This window comes from Carassius auratus, chromosome 16 (genome assembly GCF_003368295.1).
Source record: "Carassius auratus strain Wakin chromosome 16, ASM336829v1, whole genome shotgun sequence".
NCBI lineage: Eukaryota > Metazoa > Chordata > Actinopteri > Cypriniformes > Cyprinidae > Carassius > Carassius auratus.
The window spans coordinates 3,451,140-3,465,849 of NC_039258.1; the positions used below are offsets into that span (position 1 = coordinate 3,451,140).

The 14,710-nt window shown below is 33.9% G+C and overlaps 2 protein-coding genes across 2 annotated transcripts in view; one reads left to right on the forward strand and one right to left on the reverse strand.

Moving 5' to 3' along the window:
• The first annotated feature begins 226 nt into the window (after window positions 1–226).
• Window positions 227–5,774, forward strand: ggctb (gamma-glutamylcyclotransferase b). The gene is made up of 5 exons (XM_026283392.1): window positions 227–371; window positions 1,523–1,677; window positions 2,535–2,680; window positions 3,493–3,625; window positions 5,488–5,774. The coding sequence occupies exons 1-5, from the start codon at window positions 242–244 to the stop codon at window positions 5,644–5,646; spliced, it is 723 nt and encodes a 240-aa protein (XP_026139177.1). The 5' UTR covers window positions 227–241; the 3' UTR covers window positions 5,647–5,774.
• A 1,449-nt stretch (window positions 5,775–7,223) lies between these two features.
• The window catches only part of LOC113115780 (E3 ubiquitin-protein ligase znrf2-like), a 27,516-nt gene continuing 20,029 nt past the window's right edge, over window positions 7,224–14,710 (reverse strand). Inside the window, exons 3-5 of the mRNA XM_026283393.1 lie at window positions 11,915–12,020; window positions 11,749–11,831; window positions 7,224–11,335 (exon numbers count right to left, since the gene is read on the reverse strand). Of these exons, the coding sequence (XP_026139178.1) occupies window positions 11,774–11,831; window positions 11,915–12,020 (164 nt within the window). The 3' untranslated portion in view covers window positions 7,224–11,335; window positions 11,749–11,773. The remainder of the gene's footprint in view (window positions 11,336–11,748; window positions 11,832–11,914; window positions 12,021–14,710) is intronic.

Consider the following 14,710-nt stretch of genomic DNA (forward strand, 5'->3'; position numbering starts at 1 on the left):
ATATCCTAATGATTTTTGGCATAAAAGAAAAATTGATAATTTTGACTCATGCAATGTATTTTTGGCTATTGCTACAAATAAACCCCAGAGACTCAAGACTGGTTTTGTGATGCAGGAACAAATATATGAATATGTGTGAGTTAAGGGATTAACATTAATACATTCACAACAAATGCAGTTCACCCATCGGGGGTCAGGTGGGCGTGTCCTGTGGGCGTGTCAGATCCTCCCCCTGGTTCAAATGTCCTGCTCCACAGTGTCTCTCTCCACACAGAGACAGATGAACCCTGAATCAAACATGTTCTCCTGCCAGAGCTTCATCATCAGCATCACGCTGCTCGCCGCTGGACTCAACCTCCTGAGCTTCGCAGGTGAGTCCTAAACTCTTCACATCTCATCAGACTACACTGTTCCCTTTCAGACACTCGCTGCTCCTCGTCACGCTCAGTTTTTCATTATTTAACCTTCTTGTGTTGAGTTCTGCTCACCTTGACCCAGAGAGGTTTTCTTTATCCTGAAATGCTAGTCAAAGTTACTGCATTGGGACTAAAACTCGCTCTAAAACTTGCTATTGATACCTTTTGTATATTTAACGTATTACACTTGTCAAAAACTTTACTGATCCGAGTCTTATGCACATCAGTTTTTGAGTGAACACTGCCAAAAAATAATACTTATATATATGCCTTTTTTTTTTAACTGAGCTCAGATTAATCAGTTCCAGAAATAAATATAAATCTGTGCCAACAAATCTGACAAAGCAACAGGACCAGAAGAGTTCATCATCAACATTTATGCATCATCACTTCTTGAATCAAACGGTTGATTTTGATTTTTATGACATTACTAGTAGAATCAGCTAAAATGCAACCAAAAATAAATGAAATCTTGTCGAAGTAGTTCTTCAGTCTTTAGTTAGAGACTGTTTGTTTGTGCATCTGGCTCCAGCTCAGTTTCACAATGCTCAAATATTTGAATTAATGTGTAATTTAGATTTGGTGACGAGTCAAAACTGTGTGGCATTTAACATAGTTCTGAGTTAGATTTCTTTTTCCCGACTTGAATATAAAACACTTGACATTTTATAGTATACACATGTATTTTCTCAAACGTTTTCTTGTCAATTCTTACATCCAGTTTTTAAAAACACAACTTCGAGTTCTCAAGAAATCCAGAACATCAAACTCCAAATACAGAAATATCCAAAGCGCAGAAATACAGAAACGATCAGGGTCTTAATATATTGGAAACCTATGTAAACTGCACTACATAGGTGTGTGGAGGTGATTTCTGCTGCTTCCAGTAGAGGGCCGCTTGGGAAAGTTCTTGCTGAGAGCGGTTAGGGTCAGATGAATGCAGGCTTTGGCACACAATGGATTTGCATGAGAATGGAGCTCGGCTAACAGAGCTGTTTTCCATCTCATTCGCTCTGAGCTGCTGAGCTGATTCAACGCAAAACTGTCCCTCTTCCATTTCCTCACCCTGTCCCTCCTCTTCCTCATCCTCGTCCTCATCCTCTCAGTCCCTCTGCCCTCTGAAGACTCAGTGATGGACAACAGCACCGACCGACTGAACGGATCCACCTTCCTGTACTTCGCTTACGGCAGCAACCTCCTGAAGGAGCGACTGCAGCTGAAGAACCCATCCGCCACCATCCACTGCGTCGCCAAACTCAAGGTATCATACATCTATACATCTATCTATCTATCTATCTATCTATCTATCTATCTATCTATCTATCTGTCTGTCGTCAAACCAAAAACTATTCAGACTCCAGATATCATTTCTGATGTGTTTCACTAGTTGTGCAGGACACTATAGGTCATGTAAGTGAGGATAACAAAATAAAGTAAACTGATATATACATAAACTCAAATTACCAATAAAATGCATTTAAAACTAGACACTTTTACCTGACATTTTTTTATTTTTTTTGTCTTTTATAACTTTTTTGCTCCATAGACTGAACAAAATGAAGCATTTCTTAATAATTGGTTAACCTAAATTGGTATTATCTAATTGTGTGCTTAAATTCCAACCGAGTTGGAACATAATCTGGAAGATGAATAAATAATCTTTCCATTGATGTATGATTTGTTGGGATCGGATAATATTTGTCGAGATACAACTATTTAAAAATCTAAAAAAATCTAAATATTGAGAAAATCATCATTAAAGTTCTTCAGATGAAGTTCTGAGCAATGCATATTACTAATAAATAATTTAGTTTTCATATATTTATGGTAGGAAATTTACTAAATGTCTTCATGGAACATGATCTTAATATCCTAATGATTTTTGGCATAAAAGAAAAATGTATAATTTTGACTCATACAATGTATTGTTGGTTATTGCTACAAATACACCCCAGAGACTCAAGACTGCTTCTGTGCTGAAGGGACAGATCTGTTCTTGTCATATTTTATAAGCTGTAGTGAATAAACTGATGATGTGAGGAATGTTGAAGGCGTCTGAATAAACTCTGGGTTGACTGTCCATATCTCCCCACGGTTCTGACCGGTCCTCGTGTCCAGGATTATAAACTGGTGTTCGGGAATCATAAAGGACTGGCGAGTCAGCGCTGGCAGGGCGGCGTAGCGACCATCGAACACAGCCCAGGGGACGAGGTTTGGGGCGTCGTGTGGAGGATGAACATGACGGACCTCGAGTCCCTCGACAGGTGGACGCTCTCACACCCCAAACACACACATACAGTACACTCAAAAATGCTGGGTTGTTTCAACCTAAATTTGCTAATAAAGCTCTTTTTTTTTTTTTTACATCTGAAATCGCATTACCATGAAAATTGATACTTTACAAATATTTTAACCTTAATGGATTGAGTCAAGTGTCATATTACAGGAAGTTAAGTTAATATTACAGTCTTTTAGAATCCAAAATTTTAATAATCTTGTAAAAATACATTGTCAGAAAGGTCTCGAAAGTTTTTGATAGAAGTAATGCTGGCAAGACATTTGTGACAGAAAAATGCATTAAAATAAAATTCAATGGAGTTTTGATTGCACCCGGTGGCTGTATCTGGTATAACACCCTAAATAAATAAATCTCACAGGAACCTCTTTTTTTAACGTCAACTTCAAATTTGAAACATAACTTATTTAGACATAAGGATTTAATTTCATAGCAATTTTGGATTCAAAAATATTTTATAAAATTAGTACAGTGCATTTTATTTACAGTGGTTTAACTTTCTGAAACTTTATTTTGAAATTATTTCACTTTTGCAGTATTTATATAAAAAAAAAAAAAAAAAAAAAAAAAAAAGGTCTGTATTCCAAAGCGTTCATAAATCATAATTTAAGTTTGGGTAGCACACTTTAACATCTATGTTATAAAAGTGACACTAACTGAAAAAATTTAACCTAAGGGCTGGGTTAGTCCATATTTGAGCCAAAGTTGGGTTGAAACAGCCCAGCATGTGTTACTCTGAGCTCTTGGTGTAGTAAGTGACTCTTGGATGTTCCTCTGCAGGCAGGAGAATGTGAAGATGGGCACCTACAGCCCAGTGGAGGTGAACGTCTCCTCCATCAAAGACGACTTCAGCTGTCGGACATACATCATGAACAGCTGTGTTTATGCACCACCTTCACCGCAGTATCTACAGGTACGGTCTCCTGCGCACTTTAACAAGTCACAGAAACACGGCTTCGTTTAGAACGGCGTTCAACCCAAGCAAAAGAACGTTAGTGTGCATTTGATCAAATATCAGTGAAGTAGGTTTGTAGAAACACTAAGTGAACGCTTGGCTAAAGAGATGTGTCGTTAATCTAGATTTAAACTAGGGATGCATGATATTAGATTTTTGCCGATATCCGATAATTTCCAATTCACTTTGGTTGATAGCCGATATGTAATTATTTAATTATTTTAGTTTTTAACAAGAGCTTATCTGTTAGAATTAAATAAACACTAATGAAGTTACACACTGTGCGATGGATAAGGAAGTATAATTTTAAAAGTGTGATATAAAATTTGGAAATTTGTGCATTATAAAAAATATATTATTCTAGTCATTCTTAAAAAAAAAAAAAAAAAAAAACAGTTTTGACCAAATGGAAATCAATGGTAACATATTTCTGTTTGAAATTTTTTAATGCATTTTATAAATATATATTATTCTAATAATTTTTTAAGACTTTTTTTTTCTAGCAAATATTTTTTTAAGAGCTTGACATAACCAGAATAATTTTTTTTACTCAATTTCTAGCAAATAAAATGTTTTAGAGCTTTGCATAACCATATAAATTTGCATAACAATTTGAGCAATTTTTACCCACTGAAATATTAACCACTTATAATAACATTTAACTCACAATTTCAGCCAAATATTATATTATAGAGCTTAGAATAACTATAAAGTATAATGTTATTCTAGTAATGCCAAGCTTTTTTCTGGAAATAGTGAGTAAAAAACAAGAGACAAAAAGAACACAAGTGTCACATGAGTTTTGTTTGAGGAACAGACTGAAAATTAAACGGTTATTCATTAATAATCACTTCCTCCACCAGTGGGTTATTAACTGCTTCAGTCGAATCACTGATTCAGAAAGTTGAGTTCGGCTCACTTTGATTAGTGGATGAATCATTCAGACTGATTTTTTGCACTGATTCACTGAAAGATCACTATTACACTATGAACATTTCTGAATTGAGAGGAGATTTAGATAACAAACGAATGAACAACAGCACGCTTCTCTAAACGGAGTAATATGATTTATTTGTCCTGCTGGTGAAAGGACAATGTTGAGGTGTTATTTTCTGGCGTTTGCTCTGGCCAGCTTTGTATGAGACAATAGAGCACCGCTAGCAACTGAGTCAGTGCTAACACAAAAACACCTGAAACCGAAGCATCCAGAACATGCATGATCATGTCCATAATACAACACCAGAGTCTCTGCCACAAGATCACTTCTACTTTTAGTCACTTTTAGTATAGGAGAATAGGAAACCAGCACATGTGCTTTCGTGAATTTATGAATGAATGCACATTAAACAATTTGTAATCCTATTGTATAACAGATCAAATTTAGTTTGTGACCCCCGCAACACCATGTAATGATGAAAAATGATGGTTATTACAGGGTTTCTGCAAATGTTTTGACTTTAAGACCTGTTTGAACAGTTTTAAACAAGTTTTCATCCCGCATTGACAGATATCGGTTTTATATCTTCATTTTGCATGTCAAGTATTGATTCATTTAAGGATGTTTAGACATTTGTACAGGCGAACACAAGAGCACTTTTGTGCATTGTGATCAGAAGATACTGTAAAAAGTTATTTTTAATTTTGTGCAATGCATGCAAAATGTATTAAATAGATTTTTCTGCTCTGATTTAAGGTTTAAAGCAACACTATGTAACTTGTATGCATTTACATTTTAACCTAAAATCTACATTTAATTCACATTACATTCATGCACTTACAGAAGACAAATAAGAGCAGGTTTTTGACTTTGTTATCATCAGGTTATTATGATGGGTGCGAAGCAGAACGGGCTTCCAGAGGACTATCAGGAGAAACTCAGGTCTATCGAAACCAACAAATACGAGGGACCTCTTCCTGTGATGGAAGAACTGGGGGAAGCTTTGAAAAAATCCAAAGAAAGGACAGAAGAGGATGATTAGCGTGATGAATGGTGTCGATTACAGAATGTACTCCACATGGTTCTGTCGTTCACGCAGACGAGGGGAAGGATGTGCAGCATTTGTAATATATGGCAGCAAAACATATGCATAAAGTATTTTAGCTGGCATTCACTGTGTTGTGTTTTGCTTGTGTTATTCTCACTTCTGAGTGTCGGAAAAACAACTCTTTCGGAGACTTCGTTTTTAACAGGCAATGCCAAAATGTAATAAAATAAAATCCACCCATCGTGTTTAATAGATAAGACTAGGATTTGTACAGTATTCTTATCCTCTTTTGGTTTTAATGGAATTATTATGGTTATGGGGTGTCCCATTCAACTCAGCAAATTGTAATTTCTAACTTCCTGTTGGGAAAAAAGCAATGGAAAACCAATTTTCCCAACTCGAAAATGCAGTTCCACAAGTGCACAAAATATTTGATGGTAGCCATTGACTTCCATAATATTTTTTCTATACTATCGAAGTCAATGGTTACTGTCAATTGTAAATAATGAATGCATTTTAACTTTGGGGTGAACTATTCAGTTAATGTTTCCGTCAGGCTGCTAAAATGGGTGAATCCTATATTTTAACACAAGACAGTTTTTACATTTGTCACATCTACCAAATAAAAAATAAAAAAATTATAAAATATTTTTTGAAGGTTATCATTAGGCAAGTTCTCATAGTTTTAGTTTAATAGGGACGCTATGACTTGTCCAAAATGCTACAATCTTTATCACTCAAAATATAACATCATTTGAAGACCGCTAAAATGTCCAGTTTTCTTGCGATTAGAACATTATCACAAGGTTACAAAAACGTTTCTTACAACATTCTACTCACTTTATCCAAAATATAGCATTAAGTGTTTATTTTTAATATTCTAATTCTTTGTTGCGGTGTTTAGAATGTTACGTAAAGGTTACAAATTAGCAACATAAAGGACATTTTGAGAATCTTTAGAATCTTTTAAAGAAAGTTCAAGAACAATTACGTTCCGAGAACGTTTCTTTCAGCGTTTTAAAAACATTAAAAAAACAAATACAAAACGACAACAACAAAAAACAAGACGTTCAAGGAATGTTGTTTTAAGAATGTTTCCTCAGTGTTATGACAAAACAGTAATAAAGTTATAAGAGAATTATATAAACACACTTAACACTGACCTTGAAAGTTGGGAGACGTTCCCTTGAAAGATTTTGAATTGTTTAAAAAGAACATTAGGATAGTTTTGCTGAAAAAAACTAAAACAAAAAACAATAGAAACCATCAAATACATTTTAATGGTTTTCATTAAAAATTCCAACACAAACATTACAAACCATCAACTTTTAAACATGAAAAAAAGTTTCCTGTAGAGTGTTTAGAATTTGTTAATAATTACATTTACATGACATTTTCCATTAAAACCAATACAAGTCCCATTATAACCAGTAAAAGCGTGATGGTTTCTATTGTTTGTATTATATTTCAGCAGGGCTGGATGTTAAATGTGAAGTCTTATTGGAAACTAGTTAAGAGTTGAACATTTTTTTGTAAGGGTATAAACACCACATTTACCAATGTTTAGTAAAAATGTAACCAGCTTTTTCTTTAATTCCCCAAACAGCTCATCATAAAATGCATAACCAACATTAAATCTCGTGACTGACTGCAGGCTAGTGCATTTTATCATTTTATTTAATAAGCAGTGAAACTATTAAAATAACTTTATTCATATAACTGATTATATTTGATTGCTTTTCTCCAGTTTTTCAAAAGTTTACCTTTAAATTAATGTGGGTAATGATCTTAACCATGCTTAACCTTTTTTAAAATAAATATACAAATGGTAAATATTATTACCATCAAACATTGTTACCCTTATCATGCAAAACAATAAAAAACATCTACTTGAAGGCTGACCAAAGCCTTATTTCAGTACATATTAGATAAAACGTAGTTTATAATTGAATGTCAAATGGACCACAAATCACAGAAAAGATAATCATTTTGAAACATGTAAAGAAGGCAGGTTTGACCTTACATATTACTGTCAAATGTATAAGATTATAAAGCACAACCACCACAAAATCAGACTTTAGCACCTCTTTTCACTTTGAGATCATTTTGAGGTTAAAAACAGATTTAAAACCATAACTAGAAGCGGTTTAGTAGCTATTGTACTGTTTTTGAAACCAAATCTTTGCATAGCTATGACAGGAAACACTGCCATCTAACCGTAAAGAAATAAAATAAACCCAAATAGGAATTAAAACCGTTATAGAATAGGCATGTGTCCTAAACTCTTGAAACATTGGTGTCTCGTATTTTAGAGCAGTCAGTGCCATTTGGGAAAGAAATCTACTGTAAATACTGTATGTGTGAAAGAAATTCAGATGTAACCCCTTTTGTAGTGTATTAACATTTTCGTAACTATTTTATTAACACATCTTTTCTCAGTAGCTGTAACTCATTACGTAAACTAAATTATGCGTTTAGTTACAAAATAAATGTTATTTTAAGTAGTTACAGCTACTGAGAATTTTTTTTTTAAATAAATTAGTTACTTATGAAAATGTTAATACATTACAAAAGTGGTTACATCTGAATTTCTTTAATTTTAAGGAGCTCAAAATTTTAACATCGAATTGAATACATTAATTTTTTTTGTTATTTAACCAAGTATTATTATGTCTTACGAAAGGCTTTTATCGTTCAAACGTATAATGCACTAATTCACATTATTTCTTATTTACATGTGATACTGGGATTCTCAAACTTGATTGCGATTAAATATTTCACACACGCAGATAAGATTTTGCTTTTTTTAATCTCATTATTTCTGTACATAGTTTATTTTGTTTTTACACATATGGAATGTTACAATATCTCTAAACCATAGTAAAAAATAAACTTTGATCATCCCGGTGGCCACGGTTAACCTTTCACATCAAGATCCAACACATACCAAGCTTTAGTTTCCCTCGTTTGCATCTCTTCAGGAAGTTAATTTTTTGTAACTAGTTAAGTTCCTCTCGACTGCTGTAAGGATGGAACTAGATCAGAAAGATCGTTACCTGATGGATTTCAGTAGCAAATTAAACAAACAAACACAGTCTTGTGTATCAAAAGCTTTGATTTGACAATCAGGCTCAGATCTGCTGGAAACAGAAGTTTGCACAAAGCAGCAAAACATGGATTTATTATTTACCTAAATGATATCTCGTAAAATAAGTTTTCAAATGCTGTAAAATCTGGTAAGGCTTTTTAAAAATAGTGGTGTTTCCCATGCACATCTTCTCTTATATGATCAGAAAACTGCTGTAATGAAGCTAACATCGAAATCGGTTCTCATCGCCATTGACGTACACGATTAGCAGCATTTTAAAGCTATTATATGGCACCTTTTATATGCCAGGTCGACTTCGGTAAGCCTTCAGATAAACTCTTACTTGAGACTGGAAACGAGATTAATGAGTAATAACAAACAAACAAATCCCTTATAGAATCTGTGATTAGTAACTTAAAAAATAAAAACTAGTTAGCAGCGTCAAGCCCTACTGAAGACCGACCACCTTTCTCCAAAACATAATGTGGATCTTGAGAAAAGCAGCTGAAATGTGACCCAAAGTGCTTATGATATCAATCACACACACATGATTTATATAAAAACTGATTGAGAAACTGGTGATTAAATCCTAAAGATCGTAAGAGAATCTAACCTCGTTCCAGCATCTACAGGTGGATTTAAGACAAACGCAGAGAGAATTACTCAGCTGAATCACATTTCATCACAAACATACAAAAACAATTCGATTTTACATGAAGAAAAATGTTTTTAGGAGCATTAAGATTTGCGACAATTTTTTTTCCACAACAATCAGGCACATTCAGCATTTTGCTTTCGAGTTTTCCTTTTTTAAATATTATTTCAAGTGTTTATTACTGGAATACAATGGTTATTGAAAGATTAAAAGCAGTACAACAGATACTACAAAGATGTATAAATACTGTCAAAGGGGAGAGAAGAATGTGTTTAATTGTCATGAAAGTATGTGACAAATCGTAATAATCCTAAGAATTAATTTCTTTGATTTTAGGTGAAATATGAAAATCATTTTGCCTGATGGACGATCATATATCAGTCTCTGACATTTTCAATAAATCAAAATTATATATCAAATAATTACTTTAATAATGTCTATTCAAATAGTAATGCATTTATAGTAGTAGTATTTATGAGTTTTCTTTTGATTATTTATTATTCTCAGTGTTTTTTAACCAGTATAAATCAATCGCAGTACAATAAATGTAATGTATAATGTTGTATAAATACTTGCACTAAAACAGGAAAAATATGTTTTTATTGTCATGAAAACATCTGTCATCAAGTGAAAAAACTAAATCTTAAACAATTTATTTAAATTGTATATATTATTTATTTAAATTGTAACTGCCATTAAATAATGCCGATTTAAATGGAAATTTTACTTTACAGTTTTTCCAATTTTTTATTATTTCAGTGATATTTTATTACTGAAAGACAATTTTTTAAATATAATTAAAATCAGCATTTAAGAACAGTATAATTAATATAATCACAAATACTTCTTATACTGAAGGAGTAAAATTGTAGGCATTATTTATTAAAATTATAATTCATTTATTCATCATGGTAGTATTTGTTGTACAGCCATTCAATTTATATAGTATAATTATATATATTCAAATAATGTAATTACTTTAAATAAAATCTGCATGAATTATAAACAGTACACTGAATGTCATTAATTTATTAAATTGAAATGTCTTTACATGGTAGCATTTGTTGTACTGCCATTAAAATTATCCAGATTTTAATAAAAATAATTGCATTATATTTATTTTCCCGCCAAAATTGATTTTCTCTATGCAAAACATAACTTAGTTTTTATTTTCTTCTGCTTTTGTGATGTTCTGATGAGATTTACTCTCCATAAAGAGACACAGAAGTCATTCATGTGTTGAATTAAGGCTAAGATTTGTCAACACAAATAAAACATGGTGCACTTGCATAAATGATCTTGAGACAGTGCAGACGTCACGTGACAGGCTACAGTGAATCTGGAACCGTTAGCATAAATATTGCTAGCAGACTCCAGATGCATGGGACGTTATTCCATCCGGGAAGAAAGAGAGAGAAAAAACAGTTGTGTCGACGCTACCAAATACAGGGCACTTGTCAGTATGGCTCTGGGCCGACCCGAATCAGGGCTCACGTCCCGTCACATCCAGGCGTCTTTCTCCGAGTCCATCGAAACGTAGCCGTCACTTCGGCCCGTGGGATCTGTAAGTTAAGGCACTGAGAGAGACAGAACAATCCACCGTGATCATCCGATAATCGTCCAAACAGTTAGCTGATCCTGAGTCCGGCTAATCAGAGACACCAATGAAATGACCTTCCTAAGATCCGCCTTCTTCATTCCTGATTGGACGATGGTGCGCTGGAGTAGAAGCTCTCGCCCGCCCTGGGGTTTCTTCTTTAGGACTGTGATGTGGAAAGAGTTTCCCTGAATGAGTTTTGGCACACTAGAGTTTATATGGCGACTAGGGAGGGCTGTGCTAAGAGAGGGGCGTTCGGCAAACAGGAAGTCCCGAGACCAAAGTCACAGTGTCAATGAGGAGGAAGAGGATTCACATTGATGCGCTTCTCACGACCAGGAGGCTGGAGGAATGAAACACAACACAGCGATAAAAGAAACGCTGGTTTACATGCACTGGTCAGTTTTGAGATTTTGACCCCTTTGGCTTGCCATAATGTGCTGTTTTAGGCTAGTGTAAAGAAAACATTCAAAACACACTTTAAGAGTTTATTTCATTGCATTTTATCTATTAAAATTTTTTCTGTTTTTAATGCATCATTACATATGCTTGTCTATTCCATTTTATTTTTTTTAAATACCAATTTATTATTCTTACTTTATCAGTTAACGGTTAATGTTCGGATAACGAGCAGTGGTTGTCGGTCAGGAAAATTAACCCTTAATGCATGCATTTAAATGCCACAAAATAGTATTAAACTGGTCCTTGATATAAGTATATGAATTCTGATGCTTCAGGTTTGTGAATGTGTGTTACCTGTGCAAAGGTGCGAGAGGTGCTTTTAATCTGAAGGATGTTCAGGACACGATCGGTTCACTTCAAACCACTCGTCAATACAGCTAGAGGAAAAGCAGAATTACTGTAATAGAACGGACTCACGTCTGTCACACACACACACACACACACACACACACAGCTTTACCCTTTGTGATAGATGCAGAGGCAGGGCAGGCGTGCGATGGTATCTCCCTGCACCAGCTCCTCCAGACATATTGCACATTCTCCCGTGTCCTTCCCCAAGACGTCCTCTGAGAAAACACAACGAAGAACAACCCAAATCGGATTGAGTCCAAGTCTGAACAAAACCTGGAGAGGTTGCGTGTCATACATCAATCAGGATTTTCAGGTTTTCAGTCGTTTGTGATTACTGGAAATGGAAATTATGATTTGTTTTCTTTCAAAACATCCTTTTATAGTGATTATACACATAAAGAGCCATTACTAGCTGATACATTTTAGAGGAAAAAGAAGTAATAAATTAATGAAAAATACAAAGTTGGAAACATTATGATTTTTTACATCTCTTCTGCTCACCAAAGATACATTTACGTGATAAAAAGAATAGAGTAAAAACTGTAATATTGTTACAATTTAACAATTTCTAAAATGATGCTCCGCTGTATTTTCAGCATCATTCCTCCAGTCTTCAGTGTCACATGATCTTCAGAAATCAGAATAATATGATGATTTACTGCTCAAGAAACATTTCTGATTATTATCAGTGTTGAACACAGTTATGCTGCCTGATATTTTTGTGGAAACCGTGATACGTTTCATGGATGAAGCCCAACCTGTGGAAGCAGAAGTATCTTTTATAAATGAGCAGAAGGTGGCGCTGAAGATCTACTTTTCTCTGACTCGCTCCAGAAATCCAGGAGCAGTTTACATGCAAGAACAACAGAGTTCAACTCAGCATATGAGATGTTTAATGAGAAAAGGACTGTTGAAGAACAATGTAGTTTTATGTAGTGAATTACCTGATGGTGAGGAGTGGCTGTGTATGAAGCTAGTATCTTGAGTTCAGTTAAGTCTAGTGTCTGTTACACGAATCATGAGAGGATATACACAAACACTGACGCCCTGCAGTGGGAGGAGCCTATCATTCACACTGCTGAATATTCATGAGATGAGAAACTTGCTTTATAAGTTCACTAAAGGAGCTAGGAATGTTTATTTTGGTTATTTTTCCTAACCGACGCTTGTTAACGGATTATTAACCGTTAACCGACAAGATTATTTTCAATTAGAATTGAATTAAATTAGAAAGGAAAAGTGTCCGTGACCCGTTAAAAATACTAACATTTGTTTCCCAGGGAAACATGTGTTTCATTTACGTTCAAAAAGCTTTTGCAGATCTTCAGCGAGCGGAGAAAAACATAATAAAAGCTAGGTTATATACAGCAAATAAATAGGCCTATAAAAAGAAATGTTTTTACTTTTTAGTTGCTTATTAAAATGTAAACATTTCATATCCCATTTCTGAATAAAAATAATAAAATGCAACGTATTAATAGCCTATAGGTTTTTTCTCTCTCTAAAAAAACATTAATTTGTATACGCGTAGCATAGCCTCTTTTAACAATGCAGCAAACCTTTATAAATATTTTGCTAAATTACTGAAAAAATGTTTTATTTTTAAATCGTTTAACTGATTGTATTAATCATTAAATATCTTAATGGTCGGTTATGGTTAACCAGTTAAAATGAACATCCCTAAAAGGAACCGAGCTTAAGTTTTAGTTTTGGTATATTTAAGTGATTTCAATAACCAGGCGCATTAAGTTGTAATGTTTACAACGTTGAAATTAAAATCAATTCAGTACACACCTTACTGATGACATATACTTTGTACATGCAAGCAGATGAACCTAGAATATAAATGCAATGCACAAAGTTTCACATTAAATTGAAAAGCATTAAAAAACACTGAAATGGAGTTGCCAATTAATTATTAAAAAGAACGCAATCTCGATTCAAACACCCACGTGATCTCATTTCTAAATGACAACATTTCTATTAAATCTTTGAAAAAGATGGTGAAAATGTTATCATTGAGATTTGTTCAAAAACGCAGAATAATCGCGTAATGAAACAAATATTTATGAGCAAGGCATTGAATCAGTCGAACCACTTTTTCATAATCTAATATAAAAAATTGCTGTATTAAATATTTTATTTTTAAAAGCATACATTTTTAAATACATGCATCAGAAACTTTAGGAGAAATATCTGAAGAAAAAAGTTAAGCATAATAAATGCATTGTCTTTCTTTTTTATTTTTTTTGGTTTGGGAAAAGCAGTTCGCAAGAAAACAAACACTCTTTGTTTTGTGCTATTTATGCACTACGTGATGAACGATTTTCATATTCAAATGAGATGAAAATGCTGTATGTATTTTTGTGTCAGTTCTGATCTGAACCGCAGTATTCCTCAGTAATCTGCAGTGATGTGAATCGGCTGTGGATGTCATTAAATCTGTGACGCTCGCAGGCTAAAATAAACACAGCCATTAACTGTTAGGTAATATTAGATGAAGCTGACAGCGGTGCATGGACTCTGAGCGACTGAGCGCATGTGTGCAGGGTACAATTCCCACTGGAGACCTTCCAGATCTGGGAACACACGGAAAACATGGAAAACCAAGAGCAGAGCTGGACAGACTGAGTGAATCTCACCTGTCAGTCACAAATCTGGCCCATATCTCACACCAGAGTCAGAATAAATTCATATGAAATTATATTTTGTATAATTTATAATTATAGGGATTAAATATATAAGTTGAGATGAAGCTCATTAAACCTGTCAATAATGTGTCTGGGTCATATTTAACCAAAATTTTGTTAAAATCTCAAATAAAAATGACTTCATTCAAACATAGTTTCATAAAACTAAAGCACATTTAGCGGTAAACTTTAAATGATAAAAGCTTTTTCTAAGA